The 15836-nt window shown below is 34.2% G+C and overlaps 2 protein-coding genes across 5 annotated transcripts in view; one reads left to right on the plus strand and one right to left on the minus strand.

Moving 5' to 3' along the window:
* Positions 1 to 82: 82 nt before the first annotated feature.
* The window catches only part of LOC141379337 (rho-associated protein kinase 2-like), a 39764-nt gene continuing 24010 nt past the window's right edge, over positions 83 to 15836 (minus strand). For all 3 annotated transcript variants that reach the window (XM_073933420.1, XM_073933421.1, XM_073933423.1), the window contains 5 exons: positions 13904 to 14048; positions 13674 to 13812; positions 11852 to 11943; positions 1980 to 2151; positions 83 to 185 (listed from right to left, as the gene is read on the minus strand). In XM_073933420.1, coding sequence (XP_073789521.1) covers positions 2096 to 2151; positions 11852 to 11943; positions 13674 to 13812; positions 13904 to 14048 — 432 coding nt within the window. In that variant the 3' untranslated portion in view covers positions 83 to 185; positions 1980 to 2095. The remainder of the gene's footprint in view (positions 186 to 1979; positions 2152 to 11851; positions 11944 to 13673; positions 13813 to 13903; positions 14049 to 15836) is intronic.
* LOC137489880 (uncharacterized) lies at positions 6406 to 9874 on the plus strand. Of its 2 annotated transcripts, XM_073933394.1 has the most exons (3): positions 6406 to 7096; positions 8107 to 8238; positions 8384 to 9874. In XM_073933394.1, exons 1-3 carry the CDS (start codon positions 6964 to 6966, stop codon positions 9817 to 9819), a joined length of 1701 nt encoding a protein of 566 aa, XP_073789495.1. In that variant the 5' UTR covers positions 6406 to 6963; the 3' UTR covers positions 9820 to 9874. The 2 variants fall into 2 exon arrangements, with proteins under 2 accessions (XP_073789495.1, XP_073789496.1); XM_073933395.1 differs by lacking the exon at positions 8107 to 8238 and having other exon boundaries at positions 6522 to 7096.

Genomic DNA, 15836 nt, shown 5'->3' on the forward strand with positions numbered 1-15836 from the left:
TTTGTACAATACTGTATGTGCTGTGTGTTGTGTTCATCTGCTTAATTCTCTGTTTCAAAAGTATTGAATTTTGTTTGTTTAGCGAGGAGCGATTCGACAGGGCCGGGTATCAATACACACCGACTTGGAGCTTCGCTGGTATGTGAAGGACATAGACTCCGAGGTGTGTGAGTGTGTGATTCGCACTACACAAATATCATGACCACAGAGGAAAGAAGAAGGGGGTAATGAAGCACAAGGATGAACATTAGAAGGAAAAGTGCAAGTTTAGAAGAGAAAAGAGAAAAAAGAAAGGAAAGAGGAAAGAGGAAAGAAAGGAAAAGAGGAAAGAGTGGTGGTTATGTGTATTGATTATGTGTTGTAGAGTCAGTGAATGTTTGAAAACAAGAGCTTTGTGAATTTGGGATATACTGGATTCAATGCTCAATCGAATTTATGCAAGTAAAAATGTATTAACAAAAATTATTAAGTAAATGAATGAAGTGGATCAATACAATACATACCTGTTTTTCCCAGCATTCTCCTGTATTTTACAATTCTATCCTGCTATCATCCCGTGAGGGTATTTTCCCATATTTTAAATTTTTAATCCTGGTGGGAAATGTCCCCTCCCATCCGAGGGTTGTCTAGTTAGTTATTATGAGTATGGAAAATGTCTTTTCCTGCAATTATTCTGCTTCAGGAGTCAGACTGTTGACTGTAAGTAACACAACAAATAATGCAATAAGTAGTTTTGAAGAAAAATTAGCTTTGTCGTTGAACCCGAGAAAAACTTTGAAAATAAGCATAATGACGTAGTCTCTATGCTATAAAAATAACAATGATGAAACCATTTTTAACCAAGGGGACATATCTTTATTAGTACAGTTCGGCTGTATTATTTGTAGGTATCAAACTTTAAAGAGGTGATCCTTCCTATATGCAGCCTATACTGCCGAACCACCAGGGGACGCCCCTTGCTCTTAAATGTGAATTTTATTCAGGCATGAAAACACCTTAAAATAGATATAAAAACGGTTAAAAAAAGTCTTTCCTTTCTATTAAAGACGCTATTGCCCCTGCTACACAATCCTGAAAACACTCAGTTTATTTAACGGTGTGTAACTGTCAGATGCGTATCCATATTGATAAATAGAAGCTGTTTCCCAAACATATCTGTACATGCTATTTGAAGCGAAGCAAAAGTGGACACAGTGGGTTTTGGATTCATGTTTGAACAGACATATACACATAATAATAATAATAATAATAATAATAATAATAATAATAATAATAATATTTAAACAAGTCAATCTTAGTGGGATTTCTTTTAAACAACAAATTTTGTTTTAAATGAGCATAAACAGTTAGAAAAACAATCAGATACTTTCATTAAATCCATTTCTTTACAATAGCTATTAATTTTAATATTCCTTATTTTCACATCCTAATGTTGACAGGTATGATACATTATAAATAAAGTAAACAACGCATAAAATGAATGTCAGGTGTTAAGTTCTTGTTCATTGATTTACTAGGATGATTTTAATTTAAGTAAATAAAGTTATTTTACTTAATCAAACCGACACTTTATACAATTGGATAGGGGCATCTCTAATAAAACACTCAAATAATTTAAAAAATAGCAAATTGACTGAATATATTAAAAAAATTTATATATAAATATATAGATAAACTTTACCTAAGTAAATTTGTAAGGGGAAATCCATAAAAAAGTAATTGAAATATAAATTAATGGAGAGAATACCCAATTAAATGTTAACTGAATATAGTTAAGTTAATCAATAAATAAGCGCAAGATAAATTACAAAAAAGGAAATCCCCCAAGTGTGTAATAAGTAAAGAAAGTTAATAATTGAACTAACTAAACACATTTCTTTATATATCATTTTTATACCTAGTGTGTGTGTATATATATTATGCCACCCTAAGCACTGATCTTTACACTGCTAATAATATGTCATAACCTGCAGTGTTACCTGGATATGCCTCGTCAGAATCCAGGTCATTGCCGATGCTGCTGATGCTGGTGGTGTCCAGAGAGTGAATGCTCAGAGACGTGAGTTGACTGCGCAGACGCTCAATATCACTGTCTTTACTGTCCAGAGACATCTGCATCTCCAGACGCACCTGAGACTCCTCTTCTATCATCTGCACACACAACAACACAACTTTCTGAACAGATTCAGACATTTATGGATTGTATGAAATACTAGACAAAAGGAATCAATGTATCTTTTTATTTTTTAAGTAATCAATACAATATTGACACATGAAAGCTGTGGTTATTTTTTTCTATATTCTTATTTTTTTTTACAGTAAGTGTGTTTTCACTGTATAACTAGACGACATATAATAATAATAATAATAATAATAATAATAATAATTCCAATTAATAGATTTTTCTATAGAATTTGACATGATGAGGCTGTGACTGAGTGTGGAATCATGGAAGTTGCTATCTTCAATATATATATATGGGCCCAGCTGCGTTTGATATTATGACCACTTATTTATGCATCTAAAACACAGAGGCAGGTTCTGTGTTAAGGTACTTAAGAGTGCCACTAAAGTATTGTAATAATTGAATCGAGAATTAAATCGCATCACATTGACAGCTTGTGATTCAGAATCAGATCTGAATCAATATCCGTCTCCTTCATGACCTCCGCCAGCTTGTTTATAGCCTACAATACAGACATCTGATAATGGAATTCAGCCGAGACATGAAAAAAAAAAACTGCTATTTTAAGCTATAATGTAATCAACAGTTACAAAGCTGTGATAAAAAATTCAAAATGCACCTGAATCTTGAGTGTTTTCTCCACCTGTATCTGCTTCTCATACGACACTGTGAGAGATTTCATCTGTTTCTCTTCTTCTTTGATCTTCTCCAGCTCTGTTTATTAAATGTTAAAGCATGGTAAATGAACATTGTACCATCACTCTATTTATATTATTATAGAAGTCAGCTCACTTTGCTGTATGTGCTTTAGTTTATTGTTGAGCTCCTCTTTCTCACTGGCCAGGTTGGCAACATCCACAGTCAGCGTACGGTTTGACTCCTCCAGCTTGTGTAGAATAGAAGAATAATAATGAATTAATGTTCATCTGGAGAAGATATTTTTTATGTTCTAAAAGAAATCTCTTCTAGTCTGCAGCTGTTTTCTACAGTTGAAGTAAAGGGTATTAGCCTGTGAAATTTTTACAGAGCTAATAATTTTGTCTTCAATTGTATGTGAACATTTTGTAACATTTTTTATTTATTCCTGTAGTTCAAAGCTGAATTTTATGAAATATTACTCAAGAAATTGTTTAGAACAATTATTGGTGTTAAAGAGTTCATATTTTATCGATGAAAACATGTTGATTCGCTTGGTGCTTAACATTTTTGTGCATATCATATCATATCATATCATATCATATATCATATCATATCATATCATATCATATATCATATCATATCATATCATATCATATCATATATACACAAACCGTTAGGAGACATATTTTATAGATTTGATTTTATAGTTTATAAAGTTAAAATTCAAAGAAATAAACAGCAATTTAATGTCCTGCTACATTTATTATTCATAATTTAATATACACATGACGACAATTTGTTATATAAGTAAAGATAATCATGCTTATATATACACTATAAATGAGGAGGATTTCTCTCCTCCTCAACTCCTGGGTCTGAATGCAGACACAGTGGATAGAGGTGCTGCAGGTCTCTTGGCCTATCCATTTCAACCATTTTCCCTACTGGTAATCCGGAAGATATTAAACATAGGTGGATATAGGCGATATGTCTGAATGGGAACGAACTCAACTGAAAAAAGTCTGCCATTCTACAAATATCATAAAGCTCTCCCAACAAAAATGCCATGAGCAGACGCCGTCTCACCAAGTTATTGGGTCTCACAGCTCATAGGATATGAAAACTCAGTCTATGAATAATAATGAGAAACTAATGCGTCATCACTCCACTAGCAGATTCGTGCTACATCATTGATTTTGATCCCGCCCCAAAAATTATTTTAAACCCGGAAGATGAAATTAGCTGACAAAAGCTCAAAATGATCCAGATTTATCCACAATTAAAGCTGACAGGTGCTAACATTGTCTTAACTGATGTTCAACACACACAAATCTGTTCATTTTTTTAAAGTGCTCCAGGGTGTTTTGAACCTTTAAAAACCAATTAATACATACATTAGATAAGATTTTTATCGTTAATATATGATCAAATCTAAAACTTTATGCAGTTCATACATTTTACTTTTAACACTCTGTACACAAAAATCAATTTCAGCAGCATTCATTTAAAATAAAATCTTTTGTAACATTAGAAACGTCTTTAAAATGGCAAATCATATAATGTGTGCTTGAAGTATTTTCAAACAAACAAAAACAAAATTCTGAACAACTAAATCACAGGAATCTAATCGATTTTCAAATATATTTACATAGAAAAAAAGGATCTAAATACTAATTCCTAGTATAACTGTAATTTATTCTATTGTGCCAATTTGAGCCAACTAGTACCAATTGAGCATTATGTCAATGCCTCAGACTGGTTTCCTGAACATGACAATGAGGTCACTGTACTCAAATGGCCTCCAATAGTGGACCTTTGGGATATGATGGAAAGGGAGATTCACATCATGGATGTGCAGCTGACAAATCTGCAGCAACTTAGTGATTCTATCATGTTAATATGGACCAAAATCTCTAAGGAATATTTCCAGTACCTTGTTGAATCTGTGCCGCGAAGAATTAAGGCAGTTCGGAAGGCAAAAGGAAATATGATACTATTAAGGTGTACCTAATAAAGTGGCCAGTGAATATATAGTGTATTATGTGACTAAATAGTTTTGGATTTATGTTTTTTCCCTGTAATTATCATTTTGCTTTTTTCATTGTTTCCATCTCAGGTTTGTTTAAAGTTTACTTTATTCCCATTATTAAAGTCAAAATACTTATATGATGCAAAAAACACAATTTACACACACACACACACACACACATACACAAACACATATATATGGATGGTATTACTACAAACCATCTGAATAAATAAACCATTGTGTATTGTATTTTTATTTATTATTCTTAATAGTTTTTTCCCATTATCTTTTAATAATCATATCAGTTTTCTTATTTGTGTACTTATTAAAACTAAGTGTGTGTAGGTATATATTCTATATATGTATTACAAAATCCCTTTAAGATTGTACTCATTGTTTATGTATTCTGCAATACTTTGGCAATACTTAACAGCTTTGACTAGCTCTTTTGATTTGAATTCATTTAAAATAAATAATGATTTCAATAAGGAAATGTATTTAATGTGATTTTATTGTAGTAAAAAGTTACCTTTCTCTGTCTGCACCATAACAAAAGCCCTCATTATTTCAGCGTTTCTGCAGGTTTCATCAAGTCAAATTTAAGACTTTTTAAGATCATTTTAAGACCATTATGAATGAAATTTTAGATCATACATGTCTAAACACTAATGGTTTTTGGTTAATGGCCCGGTTGGAGCAATGAAATTGAAAAAGGAACACATGTAGTTATTTCTTTACCACATATTTTAATGAGTCAAAACAAGAAAACTCTAGTTTGCATCTGATCCAGTTACTATGACCATTTATGTGAAGCTGCTTTGACACAATCTACATTGTAAAAGCGCTATACAAATAAAGCTGAATTGAATTGAATAGTTGTGTAGATTTTTTTCAACATGCCTCTTTTTTAATTACAAGTTTAACATTGTTTAAAGTATATTTATTATAAAGAAAACTACACAAAAAAATGCAAAAATATATATTGTTAGCATTTGGTCCAAACTGATTGAGTATAACTCTTATTCTAATGCGCTTCTGTTATAAACCCTTAAGTTTCATGCCTATTTATAAACTTTATGTTGTCCACTCACACTTTCTTATGTAAATAATTTGATTGTAAATGAAAGATTATGTAAAGGGATATAAAAATGATCAATTATTACACTAATACACTATTCCTAAAAGTTTAGCATGTTTAGCATTATCTGCAGTTTAAAAAAAACATTCTGGCTATACTTTAGTAAATGAAGTTATTTTGTATTTCATTTTTTGATCACTCAGTGTTACCAACTCAACTATTTTTGATTCACATTTTGAATATATGTTGCCTGTGCTTTTGCACATATTTGTTCTGCCTCTTACGGCCTGAATCTGAATTATTTTCTTGATTTTCATTTGTTAAACTATATTTCCTGTTCAAAGGTAATTATTTACATTTAGTTTTGATTTTTGTTTTCCTGCGAGTTGATGTTGCACTCCTACACTAATGACTATATTATTTATTTCTTATGGAATGGCATGTATATTTGCAGCATGTCTTGGTGGATGGATCACATTGAAGCGGAATACTTTAGCATAATTTATTAGATATTATTTCAGTCAATATATGTCAGTTTTGTGGTTTGAGTTTCACCTCACAGGTTTCATTTGTTGTGCTTCTTTGTCTACAGTTACATCAATTTCTAACTGATTATCTATTTAAGACAGCTTTTGTCCCTTAGATCAATTTATTTAGCTATTTTTTCATTTATTTTATGTCATTTGCACATTTGCAGTCATTTGAGTTTAAAAGAAAACATTTCTTAGTCTTATGTCTTGTTACCATAGTGACATGTTCTGAGAATAGAACGCATTCCAAAAGTGTACTTGAAGCCCTGCATCATCGGAGAATATCTTGTGGGTTTGTTGAAGTGGAGTAGTACAGGTGTGCTTTTGGCTGTTAAGTGTTAAAAAACTTGCGTTCCGAGTGTTTTGAGACTGTCTCAGCGATTGAACATCTTCCGTTTGAGTGATTCACGGTGCAAGACCGAAATCCTCATCCTATTCCAGCTAGCAAACCCCAAGTTTTTGAGTGGTTACAGGTGAAAGACTGAAACCCTGTACCGATTATATGATGGTTGAACAGATTTCTGATCTCCCCACAACATCAGCTGCTAAAATGGAGGAAGACAAAGCCTGCATGATCTCCCAGAGCCAGAAAAAAGTGAAGCAGCTCAAAGAAAGGCCAAGAAATGGCACTAATAGTGAGTCTTATTTACATTGTGCTATCCAATATCCAGTGTTTTCCTGACATAATAATATACTTACTATTAAAAATAATGTTTGTACAGGATAATAGACAGCTGGTTAAACTGCTGGCTATCATTGCATTCACGTGAATCTTAATGCAACATTTTGGGTAAAATGATAATGTATTTCATTTTCAGCTTTTCTGATACAACTTTAGTCTAAAATCCTTTAGTAAAATGAGATATGCACAAAGACTTTTCATTTTCAACCGACAGCCCCGATGGCTTTCGGTGAACTGTCTTTCCATTACAAAATCACCACATTTAAGATCTGTTCTCTTTAAAAATATGTGATCTTCACTGACTAATATATATTTGATATAAAGTGGGTCTCAGACCGGACAAGAATCACTGCATTAAATGACATTTAAAATAAACATGAAAATTTATTTTAGCTCAGTATTTTAAATGGAGTTTCTGCGCTAGCCTGCTGGTACTGACGGTGCTAGCGGTTCCATACAATAGACTATTGTCTCGTTTTATGCTTGAACAACTAAACGAATCCTTAGGTTAATTTAACTGATTGTAATTTAATTATACCACGATGTTTATGGTGTAAAAGCAACCTTATAAAACGTCAAATAATCACAGAAACCTTTCATCAGAAATTTACTGTTGGCTGAAAAACTCTAGCTGTGCAATATAACCCAGTATTCAGTTTTCTATTTTAAAAAAGTGCACTGAACATGTAGTTTTTAAATCGTTTGGTGCATTGATCATTTGTGTAAGCAGTTTTATATAACATGAAAATAATAAAATATTATAGTCAAATACAATAATTAATAATAAAACACAAAAGTGTAGCAAATCCATGGTAAACTTGTGGTAACCTTGGTTTAGCTACAATAACTTTTTAAAATGGTTATATATTGGGGTTTTTGTTTTTGGTGAATGTTCATTTTAAATTTCTCTCAAATTACTGTGGACAAGTGTGTAAAGATGTGCAATCATTTCTCTTTTAACAGATGAGAAGGAGAAAGTAAAAGAAAAGAGAAAGAAGAGAAAGAAGAGCAAGGTTGCTTCTTTCATCAGAGCTGCTCTTCGATGGTTCTGCTTCTGTCCTCGTAATGAGCCGTTCACACTTTCCTCATCTGATGGTAAATGATGGTTTTTGCATCTCAATATTTTCTAGTGTATAATGTCATTAATAAACTGTATTTTTACTCCCCTTTATCTGGAGTTTAACGTCTCCTTGAAAATGACTTTGTACTATGTGCAAACTGCAATCATTTGTCTTAACAGATTCTGAACATGAGATCTATGAAAAGATGATTGTGGAAGAGGAAGAAGTGAAGGAGATAATGCAGGAGGAGGTGGTGGAGAAGAAAGAGGAGGTGATGGAAGAAGAGAAGGAGGAGGTGGTGATGGTGGACACAGAGAAAGATAACACAAAGCAAGAAAAGACAAATGAGGAGGAGGAGGAGAAAAGTGGAGAGGAGAAGGTGGTGGAGAAAAAGGAAGAAGGGAAGGAGATAATGCAGAATGAGATTGTGGTGGAGAAGAAGGAGCAGGTGATGAAAAAGAAGAAGGTGGTGGTGATGGTGGTGGAAGTGGTGATGGTGGAGAAAAATACACAAATAAAGAAAGATACCAGCACCCAACTAACAGAGGAGGAGAAGGTGGTGGAGAAAAAGGAAGAAGAGAAAGAGATAATGCAGAAGGAAGAGGTGGAGAAGGAGGAGGAGGTGATGAAAGAGAAGAAGGTGGTGGAGAAAAAGGAAGAAGAGAAAGAGATAACGCAGAAGGAAGAGGTGGAGAAGGAGAAGGAGGTGATGAAAGAGGAGAAGGTGGTGGAGAAAAAGGAAGAAGAGAAAGAGATAACGCAGAAGGAAGAGGTGGAGAAGGAGGAGGAGGTGATGAAAGAGGAGAAGGTGGTGGTGGGGAAAAAGAAAAGAAAGAAAGATACCAGCACCCGACTGTCAGAGGAGGAGTTCTGGAGAAGGAAAATGGAGGAGGAGAAGGTGGTGGAGAAAAAGGAGGAAGAGAAAGAGATAATGCAGAAGGAAGAGGTGGTGGAGAAGGAGGAGGAGGTGATGAAAGAGGAGGAGGAGGTGATGAAAGAGGAGAAGGGGGTGGTGGAGAAAAAGAAAAGAAAAGATACCAGCACCCGACTGTCAGAGAAGGAGCTCTGGAGAAGGAAAATTATCGCCAGAAGGCTATCTGCGGCAAAGTTTCTGTTTGAGCAAATAAAGGAGGAGGAGGAGGACAAGATGAAAGCTGAGGAAGAGAACAATGAGGAGAAAATAAAATACATTGGAAAGGAGGAGGAGGAGGAGGAGGTGAAGAAAAAGAGAAGGAGGAGGCGGCCAAGAAAAAACTGCAAGGTGGAAGAAGTGGAGGAGGTGGAAGGAAAGGAAAGTGAGGAGGTGGAGAATCACATTGAGGAGAAAGAGCAAATGAATGACATTGAAAAGGAGGAGGAGGTGAAGAAAAGGAGAAGGAGGAGGCGGCCAAGAAAAAACTGCAAGGTGGAAGAAGTGGAGGAGATGGAAGGAAAGGAAAGTGAGGAGGTGGAGAATCACATTGAGGAGAAAGAGCAAATGAATGACATTGAAAAGGAGGAGGAGGAGGAGGAGGTGGTGAAGAAAAGGAGAAGGAGGAGGCGGCCAAGAAAAAGTAACAGTATGAACGAGGAAGACAAAGAACAAAGTAGAGGAGTAGAGACATACTGTATGTGAAGGAGGAGGGTGAACAACATTGTACAACATCAATAAAAATGTGTTTTGTACAATACTGTATGTGCTGTGTGTTGTGTTCATCTGCTTAATTCTCTGTTTCAAAAGTATTGAATTTTGTTTGTTTAAAGAAAATGTTTATTCATATTTAGATTAAACATAAATGTAAACATATATATGTAACAAAATTGTTTTGTATAGTTTAGTTTCTATGTATGTGTGTATCACATATACAAAACAAATATATATAATACACACACATATATAATGTCAGACTTATATTTTGCATGTGATTAATCTGCCCAGCACTAATACAGTAAACCTACAGATCCTGGAGTCTGACCTTTAAGATTTATATTGCGATTCAGATTTCTTGTTTAGAATTGTTAAAGTCGAATAATTCAGAGAATTGCTATCTTTCCGAGGATGAAACAAGCTTCATAGAAACCACTTACAAATCCATCACATCTTCAAACGATGAAAATCCATTAATAATCTATTCAATTTGACTTCTATCTAATTCTAACTTAATGAACTCTTAGTTTACTTTACCATCAAGACTAAAGACTTTTAGTGCAGGTCTCTAGTCGCTCCGTTTCTATTACCCTACAGTTGCACAAACTGAAATTATGTATTGAAAATATGTCCATTGGAAATGTTTAATTAGCAAAAACTACCACTCTCACACAAACACACAAACAAACAAACACACACACACACACACACACACACACACACACACACACACACACACACACTTCAGACTGGCAAGAGGTGGTTTTTCAGGCAATTCAAAAAAGCTATTTATCCGCTAAAGAATAGAAAAAAAAAGTTTTAGCTGCACTGTAAAAAATTTAATGACAAAAAGTCAAGACAACAAATATTTTGATGTTACTTTAACATTTTTTAATAATATAACATTTTTAAAGTTGTACCAAGTTTAACTTAATATTTGTAATCTATTTGATTGATGCAAGTTGAGATGACTAGAAAAGTTAATTTGACTCAACTGAACCATGTAAGGCAGTAGGAATATTTTTAGTGTAGACTTGAGACCACCCGAGAATTCAATGACAAAACTGTCAAATGTGTTGTGGCGGAATACTTCAAATGAATTGATTATCTATTATTTCAGTCAATATCTGTCAGTTTTGTGGTTTGAGTTTCACAACAACCTCTGGCGTTTCATTAATTGTGCTTCTTTGTCTACAGCTACATCAATTTCTTATTGATTATCTATTTAAGAAACATTTTGTCCCTTAGATTTTTTATTTATTTTTTGTCATTTGCACATTTGCAGTCATTTGACTTGAAAAGAAAACATTTCTGACAAAACTGTACAAATGTTGTAGAACAAAACACACATACACAAAATTAATAAATAAGTGATAGTACAAAACAGCACAATGTTTCAGCACAAAAACAAAAAGTAATATTATTATTAATATTATTATTATTTTTAAATTTTTTAAGTATAAACAAGCAGAGGGTTGAAGACACAAAAACACAAAAATAAAAAGAATTAATAAAAACAAAAAAAATGCAAAGAGTGATATTGCAGTGCAAAAAATGTGCACAGAAACTCATAAAATAAAATGCTCAATAAAATAAAAGACTAATGTTGTAGATTAAACACAATAAAGTAAATAAAATAATAAAAAAACTAATAAAAAATAATAATAATATTAGAAAATAATGAAATATTTGGTTTATTTAATATGGTGCACACACAAAAACTGCAAGAGCAATGTAGCAATACATGGCATGCAAAGCTGTCTTTCTTTGACATTTAAAGTGTAGCATGAGGGTGTGAGGTGAATGTTTGCATGTGTGTGGAGAAAAAAGTAGGAGGAATGTCAGGAAATTAAAAAGCTGTGCTTCCAAAATCCTCATAACCATAATATCCTCAAATACACAACTAAACTCCAAAACAACATTGAACGTTTACACTTTTACCAACAAGCACATGCATAAAATGTAGATCACTTTAACAAGCCATGACCCCCAGATCAGCCACACTGACTTACTGACTTACTGTCTCGTATGGTGTCGAAGGTCCACTGATCATTCTTGAAGAAGGGGTGACATTTTATTTCATTCACTCCAGTTCGGCCAAGCCTCATCTCCCTGAACATAGCAAAACACTGGTCAGCAAAACAGACAGAGAAGCGATAATCCACTAAAGTATACACATACACCAGGAACATCCAACAGCACAGCATGGAGGAGTGGAGCAGTCAGAGAGACATCCAAAAATAAGGACCGTTCACTCCCCCTTCCTTTCACTTCATCTGCATTGAGAGGGTGCAGCAGTTTGGACTGCCACGTGTGGGACATTCCAGCAGCCTGAATGCAAAGGGAGTGTGTGTGTGTGTGTGTGTGTGTGTGTGTGTGTTTACATGAAAACACAAAGAAAACATTAAACCCCTCTCTGTATGTTTGATCAGGAATGCTTGTATGTGGGCATGTGAGGGAGGAGAAAGAGGGAAGGAGAAAAAAAGGAATTCAGATGGAAGTTGTCAGGCTGGAGGGTGAACGTCCATGAAGATGACATGTAGTAAAAGCAGTAGGACATGAAATTTATGTTTTATTAGGGACTTTATCTATAAAGAGCTTTTAAAGGCATAACATGAATAAAGATCAGCTTGTATGTTGTCTTAATCTAATTTAATTCAATTAAAATGTTGCTATGGCTTAGTACCAGCCAACCTCTAAAAACAAACAAGTAAGGGTTTATTACGCTAGTAAGTGTCTAGTAAAAGCAGTAGGACATGAAAGTTTTATGAAAGACTTATTTTATGAAGAGCTTTTAAAAGCACAAAATTAATATAGACTTGTATGTTCTCCTTAAATTAAATGTAAAAATATATGATTTGGTGTTTAAGAAATATTCCTTAAGATTGCCATTTTGGAAAAAAGTGCAACGATTTTCTAAAACCATTAAGCAAAAAAAAAAATCCTACTGACCACAAACATTTACAAAATAGGGAAAATTTCATATGATAACAATGATAACAGATCTAAGGTACCCTGTGATTACATTAAATACGTTATAAACAGGGCTTGACATTAACACTCGCCAAATGCGGGGATTTCAGCTGTCGTGGGTTAGACAGCCACTCTCACTAGCCACTTTGGCTGTGATAAATGTATTTACAGTATATGAGAATATTGTTTTTAAGTATCAACTGTGAATAAAAAGTGTATGCATATAGCTTTATTTTGTTTGCTTTACACATTTTTTAAAATGTGTTTCAAAAAAATAATTAGTTCGGTGCAGCCAGAGAAAAACTTAGCAAATCCTTAGTGTCGAGCCCTAAAAACTCATGTGAAATAAACTATTAATAAAAATAAAATTAAATTAATTACATTGCGACACTATAAAAATTACATCCCATGTACTCATGTTCATTGAGCAAGGTCATAAACAACACTCAAAAATGTTAAATGAACAAGGAGGCATGTGGACACAAAGTATAAATCAATAAAGTTAGCATGTCAAATTCAAATTTATGAATATAAAATGTATTTTTCCAACATTAAAATTGTGGTTAGTGAAAATGGCGAGTGGTTAGTAATGTTGGAAAACTCCTAGCCACTGTGGCTGGTGATCAAAAAAGCTAATGTCAAACCCAGGTTATAAACTCCAAACTACAAAAGAAATCTCATCATGTGTGTAATAAATTGTCCTGAAAATTTGCTTTTTTTACAGTAAAGTTAATTTCAAATTGACAAAAATACATGTTACCAGCCAACCTCTGAAAACAAACAAGTAAGGGTATTTTAAGAGACTAAGAGTATGAACTTGACAAGAAAGAAAAAAACTCAAATCAAATCTTTACTTTTCTCAGTCTCACCTGCTACTCAGAAAGGCACAGATGAGGTCTTTGGCATCCTTTGACATTTCAATATCATCTGGGAAAGTTAAGCTGTTCTTGTGATCCATGATCTTTCCATATGTGCCCACCAGAGACTCGGAATAAAATGGAGTGTCGCCTGCTCAGAGTGACAGACGAATAAATAAATTTAATGATCAGAACACTGAACTAAAATTACAAGAGATGCATATGAAGCTGACACTACTCACCCACTAGAAGCTCATAAATAAAAACACCAACAGACCACCAGTCACACTCGCGACCGTCATAACCAGTCCCTCCTTGAGAAATTAAAACCTCTGGAGAAATGTAATCAGGTGTCCCAACAGCAGCGTCACAGCTTACCAAACCAGTCTAAACACACATGTAGAGACATGGATATAAACATTACTGGATGAGTTAATGTAGCTGAAATACAAGTATGTTTAAAATTTCAATTATTTACACAATTCATTTTCATTCAATTCAAGGACTGCACTGTACAATCTAGCCACAAGATGGCAGCACTGACACCTATCATCACCGAATGGAGGACTTCTGTAACCTACGTTAATGATTGTTTAAACAAATTTGCTGCAATGTGTGAGGTGATAATTGTAAATCTCCACACTACAAAATCTAAAAGAAACTCTCTCATTCTCGGTCATGTACAGTAGGGGAGAACGGGGTAATGAGACATTGGGTAGTGGGTAGTGTGAGACACCCCCTGTATCTGGGCAACGGATTTTATATAACACTCTATAACAATTTTGTTTTAAAGCCCCTTCCATATCTCCTTTACCATGTAGAATAGGAATTCCTGGTGCTGTGGAAAGCATGTTTTTTCACAAAAATATGTTTTTTGCAAGTAAAAGTAATTTTTTGCCATCAACTTAATCAACTGTTGTGCAAAAGCAAATTGATTTAAGGAGAAAAACTTATATCATACATGTTGATGAACTACCAACATATAAAACCATGTGAGGATGCTAGCTCAAGATTAGCCTGAATTACTAAAAAATATTATTTTTTTTTCTAAAATGTGGCGGTGGGGTAAAGTGAGACAAATGCTCTGGGGTAAAGTGAGACATAAGGTACAGTACAAGTTAAATTTAGTCTACCAGACTGTAAGACTTGTGAATGAGGCCTTTAAATCAACAGTGACACTAAGCAACATCACTTCTGGATTTAGGTGCACTGGAATTTTTCCATATAACTGAGAAAATTTCCTTGATAAAGCATTTGCACTATTCATGGTGTCAGACTGGCCAAATCCTGAGTTCCAGCCTGCCACTACAGAAGATTTGGAAGATCTACTCCCTGCAGATGATCCACCTACAGATAGTTCACTCACTGATGCTAATCCATTCACTGCGCATATTATCTACATGGATGTGCCATGTGTTTCTAGCCAACCTGGATACATGTCTCTTCATGAAATGCTACCATTCTCAAATGTCCCCCCAGAACACAATCCAAATGAAACCGTGTGACAATTGAAAAGGCCTATAAAGAAAGACAAAAAAGCTAAAGAATAGCAAATAAAAGGAAAAATTAAAAAAAAAAAGCAACCCAAAAAAAATCATAGTTAGCAGCTCTGGGAAAAGTGATGTCCCTGTCTCAGTTGATAATGTGTCTGACAAAAAGAGCTCTAAGGATGAGAGTAGTGGTCCAAGAAACACAGATCTGTCTGTGGGAGACTTTGTCATAGATAACTTTCCAACAAAAACACAAGCATTTATTTTACTGGCATGGTTACATCTATGTTTGTCCTGGAACATCATTTTTGTTGGAAAATGTAATCCATACCTATTCCCTACCCCTAAACCCGCAGCCATAACTGTACATTACTCTCAAAATCAGAGGAGAATAATAGTTGGAAAACAATCATCAGAAGTGCATAAACCTAACCATAAGCCTAAACTGAACATAAATGGTAAACGTACCCCTTAATTCTGATTGGCTTATTGAATGTTGTTTAAGGATCAATATATAAATGTTAATCCAGGGTAAAATTAGATTGGCGATGAGGCACATGCACAAATTTTAAGAAGAATCCAGGGAAACACAAAAGAGTGGGAGTTGTATGACAGTTAGACTGATGTTCTTATAAAGGTGGGTCTAGTCCTGTGTGCGTCCCAAGTTGTTCTATCTGGTTCTGAT

This window comes from Danio rerio, chromosome 20, assembly GCF_049306965.1.
Source record: "Danio rerio strain Tuebingen ecotype United States chromosome 20, GRCz12tu, whole genome shotgun sequence".
NCBI classification, from domain to species: Eukaryota; Metazoa; Chordata; class Actinopteri; order Cypriniformes; family Danionidae; genus Danio; species Danio rerio.